Below are 6,028 nucleotides of genomic sequence, written 5' to 3' on the forward strand. Positions count from 1 at the left end.
GTAACAGAGTTTCTTTCTGTTTCAGTTACAGGAGGGGATGGTTCCGAAAGAGATGGCTTTGAAAAGGAGGATGAGTCTCATGAGCAGGAAGGTGAAGAAGGAACCAATTATGAAGGTGTAGATAACAGCATGGAAGACAAACTGGGATTAGGCCTTGGGTTAGGAATAGTACCAGCCCCAACATCCGAGCGCTGGCTTCCTCCTTCACCACTCTATAGTGCCCCCTTCCTGAATGGTACACCTCAGCCAAGTCCGGAACCATCACTCGGTGCTCATCAGGGTCCGATTGAGCCTCCGCCTTCACGCGCTTCCTGGCTGGAGGACGAACTTCGGGGACTCGGGGAAGCGGCTGTGCAGCTTGGAGATCGCCTCGAGCAGAACCTAAGGGAGTTTGGCGAAGGTTTCAGGCGTGACATGCGGACACTCGTAGCTTCACAAGAGGCTCTGACAATCAGCTTACAGCAAAATAATGTGCTCTTGCAGAGACTTTTGGGTCTTCTTGAAATGCAGCAGCAGCAAACGCAGCCTCCGCAGCACCAAATTCCACATCAGCTTCCACAACGATTGTCTCAAGAACATTTGCAGCACAGACAACAACAAGAAGATCTGCCCCAGCAAATTTTATCCCAAGAGCTTGAGCAACAACTTCCTCAAAATGCAAATGAACAAATATCAACAGCTGCTACTTCTGTACCCCTACCCCCGGATATTTTAGATGGCACTTCCCAGCCTGAATCAGCAACTGAGACAAATGCCCAGAGGCCATGTCGAGGTAGACCAGGAGACCACAGACGGAAGCGTAGGCATTAGATATGTACATTATCCAGAAATACTGTTTATTTCTATAAAGGTTTTATATGAAGATGTGCATTTGAATTACAGGTTGTGCCATGTAAAAAATACATTTTGCCTGTTGCAAAAATGATGCTATTAAATTACAGAAAAAGATGATACAGTTGATATTAATGGGTTATTCTGTGTTAAATGGCTGTAGACGTTAGGACAATTTGTTTACACTGCACAGCATGGAATATTGATTTACGAGAAGAAATCCATTTTGGTGACGGATATGATGTTGCCTAGAGGTCAGAGTTGTTTTTCCAGATAAAAATCCCCACGATGGAGCACATATTCGCAACCCTGGTCCGGGAGTACCCCTGTCCTGCAGATTGTAGTGTTTTTGCTGCTCACCAATCTGCTAATTCACACCTCTTTCTGAGGTGAAGTGTGCTTGTGTGTAGAGCAGGGCAAATGCTAAAATTTGGACAGAAGGTGGTCCCGGACCAGGTTTGCAAACTTGACTTGGTTGAGGGTTTTTATTTTTGTAGGATGGTCACCTATTATAGACAGTTGTTGTCCATTTTTATTATTTTCGGAAAACCTGTACACCTGCACATTCGTGTAGTCATCTAATCAGCCAATCATGTGGCAACAACACAGGGCTTAAAGTCAGGTAGATACACGTCAAGAGCTTCAGTTAAAGGTAGACTGACTGCCTTTCAGATTTTTCAAGTGTAGGTCATAAAAAGAATTTTCCCTGACACCTAGTTATTTTTGTTTAGTGGATCGAAAGCTACTGAATTCGAATCACAGACTTCCAGTTTTATTAGTTTTTTTTTTTTTTTAAAGTGGAACAATTAATGAATTTAGGACCATGTGGCCCTAAATTCTCCACTGTTTTTTCCTGCTTCACCATGACCCAATTCAAGATACTACATCAAGCATCACGTAGCGTGCGAATGAAACATGAAAAACTGACTATGGTAACGGAAAGCGAGAAGAAAAGACATTGTGTTGTGAAGGAAAGGAAATGCAGGACCAAACTAATAAATATCAGCAGCCAGCGAGCACCTCGGTGTGATCAGCTGTTCGTTTAGCAACAGAATGATGTAACTGTCAGTGCATGGTCACAGGTAAACCTGTAGATGGCAGTAATGCAACACTGGATGCCAGCTGCCGTAAAACCCAAAAGAAGAAGAAAAAGAAGGTAAACCTGTGCATGCGCACACGGACTTCCTCTGTCTGCTTGACTGCGCAAAGCGAGCGATTTCATGCACATTATTTGCTAGGGAATCCCCTCAAATTAAATAACTTCCCAGCCACAGAATGGCCTGGTTTTAGATATTACAGAAATAAACGTGCATCACAATGACCACATTTCAGAGGGAACTACACTACCATTCAAAAGTTTGGGGTCACTTTGAAATTTCCTTATTTTTGAAAGAAAAGCACTGTTCTTTTCAATGAAGATCACTTTAAACTAATCAGAAATCCACTCTATACATTGCTAATGTGGTAAATGACTATTCTAGCTGCAAATGTCTGGTTTTTGGTGCAATATCTACATAGGTGTATAGAAGCCCATTTCCAGCAACTATCACTCCAGTGTTCTAATGGTACAATGTGTTTGCTCATTGCCTCAGAAGGCTAATGGATGATTAGAAAACCCTTGTACAATCATGTTAGCACAGCTGAAAACAGTTTAGCTCTTTAGAGAAGCTATAAAACTGACCTTCCTTTGAGCAGATTGAGTTTCTGGAGCATCACATTTGTGGGGTCGATTAAATGCTCAAAATGGCCAGAAACCTGTCTTGACTATTTTCTATTCATTTTACAACTTATGGTGGTAAATAAAAGTGTGACTTTTCATGGAAAACACAAAATTGTCTGGGTGACCCCAAACTTTTGAACGGTAGTGTAAATTTCACAGATTTTATGAAATCGAAAGGCCGTCTAGCTTTAATGTTCACATCAAATATCAGAAAGGGCAAAATGTGATCTCTCTGACTTTAACTATGGCATAGATATTGGTATGAGATGGGCCGGATTGAGTATTTCAGAACCTGCTGATCTCCTGGGATTTTAACACACAATAAGTCTCTAGAGTTTATACAGAATGGCACAAAAACATCCTGTGAGCGGAGGATCTGCAGGCTGAAACAACTTGCTGATGAAAGAGATCTGAGGAGAATGACTAGACTGCTCTGATCTGACAGGAAGTCTTGTATAGTAACTCAAATAAGCACTTTTTTACAACGGTGGTGAACAGAAAAGCATCTCGGAACGTACAGCATGTTAAACCTTGAGGTTGATCGGCTATAACAGCAGAACACCACATCAGAGTCCACTCCTGTCAGCCAAGTGAAAACATCCGAGCTCATCATGGGCATAACTTCACTTAAACTGGACGGTTGAAGACTGGAAACAGACCAGGTGTTTTTTTTTTCTTTTCTTCCCCCTTCTAATCTTTAGCTGTCCAGTTTGGGGGAGTCTTTGTTCATGATGGCCTCAGATTCCTGTTCTTGGCTGACAAGAGTGGAAACCAGTGGTGTCTTCTGCTGTTGTGGCTCACCTAACTCAAGGTTCGATGTGTTGTGCATGCTGAGATGCTTTTCTGCTCACCATGGTTGTAAAGAGTGATTATATGAGTTACTATATCCTTCCTGGCAGCTCAAACCAATCTGGCCATTTTCCTCTTAGCTCTCTTATCAACAAGACGTTTCCACCCACAGAACTATCGCTCACTCACTCACTCAAGGTTTTTTTTTTCCTTTCTTTTTTCTTTTTCCGCAGTATTCTTTGTAAACACTAGAGAATACTGTGTGGGCTGTTTCATAATCATGGTTGTCTTTTTGAATAACACCAACTAACTCCCTGCAACTAGGTCCTGTGTGTGTGCGCGCGCGCGCTGGAGTTTCTTATACCTTATTTTACAGGAAGACGCCAGCTTTACCTCCAGCACTAATGTCTCTTACTGTAAAAGTTCTTATAAATCTGTTTATAAGAGTCAAATCCAGGCTCAGTTTTGACCTTGTGGTCATTTCATTGATTTCTACTTTAATTATTACACTTAAGTTGTACTGGTTAAATTCAGAATTGCATTTTTTAGTACTAACTAGGTTTTACTTTGGGATGTATAAAGTACTTTCATTCACAATAGAAAGCTATTAAGTGGAAGTTACTTTGTTTGTAAACTAAGTGCCTCCGACAGTATCCTTTGTCTGTCAAAAATGTCCTCTCTGGAAGATACTCGCTATATGATGAGGCTGTAAATGATTTTTAAGAAAATATGTGTCTTTTGAAGCAGAATACGTACTCTGTTGTTTGTTGCACAGTTAAAAACAGGACTTGAAACGCATGAGACACATTTGCAGCAGAGCTTCACATGTGGTTGAAATGTGAATCCGTCAAAAAGAGTCTTCTCCGGAAAACCACAAGGATCATCACCACTTCAGTTGTTATTACAGTTACCACCGTGTACAAACATCACTGCACAGTGCCTGAAAATTTGTACTTAAAATCACATCCATTTGAACAGTTTTCCACTTTGCTTGTATGCCTTACTCTTGTGAACTATAAGAAAGGTGGTCAGTTTTAGAAATGGACTATATGCCATCTTCACACCACAGTAACACGCCCAGTGTATGAGCTGAAGCTCTGAAATTCTACACAGTTCATTTCCATCTCTAAAGGTCATTTTTGGCAGAAGAGAAACACACAAATCTGAGGTTTGATTTTTGGACTGTTGTGGCCCTGAAAAGTATACAGTGATTGTGAAACAGCCTGTGTGTGAAATTCAGCAATTTCTGAAATACTCAAAGCAGCTCAGCTGGTGCCAACAACCATGCCGCGATCAAAGTCACAGAGATCACACATTTTCTTCATTCTGGTGTTTGATATGAACATTTAACTGAAGCCCTTGACCTGTATCTGAATGATTTTATGCACTGTGCTGCTACCACATGATTGGCTGATTAGATAACTACAGGAATGTGCTGTTGTACCAGTGTTCCCAATAAAGTGGACATTGTGTAAACCTGTATTTAGTTATTAGAGTATGAAAATGCAGTTTAAGACATTGTAAATTTATTCACTGTAAATGTCTCCTTGCAATATTTGTTGCTTAATTCGCCACCTCCTGCTGCCTGTTACTGGTGGTCATTTGTTTTGCCTCTGTGGGGCTGGTTATGGCTGATGTTGGTGTATTCACAGGAAAAGGTGTTATGGGGGTGAAACGTATTTCTTTAGAAAAACACCATTTTAAAAATTGCTTATTTATAGTGGAGTGGAGTATTATTTAGCATTATAATCAAGTCATAGGAATAAACTGTAGATTTGAAGTCTGTTTTACTGAATCATAATGTGCATCAGCTCATGACTTGGCTAGTATGCTCAATGTCATTGGCAAGCCACGTCACTAGCATTAGCAACAAACCTAAGAAGCTGTTGAAAATGTATATTTTGTAATAATGCTTGTTTGTTATAAACAATGAGCCTCATTTGTTATTCATGAAAATCCCTTGCCTTTTAAGGACTTGTGTGTGTTCCAATAGGCCAATCATCTGTGTCATGAACATACTTTTTTTTCTGCTTTTCACTGTTTCCAGGTGATTTAGCATTCATCAGCATATTCACTTGAGTATGATGAAAATCAGCATGAGCTAAAGGTTTGGAATGTGGTTGGCTGGAATTTTTAGTTTGGTCCAACCTATGAAAATATGTACATGCAGCATCATTACTAAGATTTTAAAAATGATGTTCAAAGCTTAAGTCTTGTTTAGTTGTGGATTGTTTAGAAGGAAAGTAGAGGCCTTTTTTTTTTTTTCTTCAGGCATTTTGAAAATCAATCTATCCTTGTCCGTTTGGCCTTCAAGCGATGGCAGTAAACGCAGTCCGTGAATTCTCTGCCAGCAGTTTCCAGATTTTGGAGAACAGCTTTTGATCTATTCCTTGAGTCTAAAGTGTATAAAACATGTTGGGTTATATGTTGCCTATTGCCATTTTGTAATCGCTGTAAATGGTGTGCTGGTAGTGAGGAGAAACAGTGCAGTTGGGATGGCAGAAAGACACAGGAGCATTTACAGTTTTACATTACATATTCATAGACTCGCACAGTCTTCATAAGGATGAACGTGCAAGAAGGACAATGTATTTAACCATCTTCTAGTCATGACGTGTCCCTTTTAATAATTTAAAGAAAACCGTTCAGAGGGCCATATTTCCATGTTCCAATTCCACAGTATTGCAT

At 40.3% G+C, this 6,028-nt stretch overlaps 1 protein-coding gene across 3 annotated transcripts in view; it reads left to right on the forward strand.

Moving 5' to 3' along the window:
• The window catches only part of si:ch211-261d7.3 (uncharacterized), a 35,330-nt gene extending 30,034 nt beyond the window's left edge, over positions 1-5,296 (forward strand). For 2 of the 3 annotated variants that reach the window (XM_060921292.1, XM_060921293.1), the window contains one exon: positions 26-5,296. In XM_060921292.1, coding sequence (XP_060777275.1) covers positions 26-810 — 785 coding nt within the window. In that variant the 3' untranslated portion in view covers positions 811-5,296. The remainder of the gene's footprint in view (positions 1-25) is intronic. The other variant, XM_060921294.1, reaches the window with a different exon arrangement.
• The last annotated feature ends 732 nt before the right edge of the window (positions 5,297-6,028 follow it).

Source organism: Neoarius graeffei, chromosome 5 (genome assembly GCF_027579695.1).
Source record: "Neoarius graeffei isolate fNeoGra1 chromosome 5, fNeoGra1.pri, whole genome shotgun sequence".
Taxonomy (NCBI): Eukaryota; Metazoa; Chordata; class Actinopteri; order Siluriformes; family Ariidae; genus Neoarius; species Neoarius graeffei.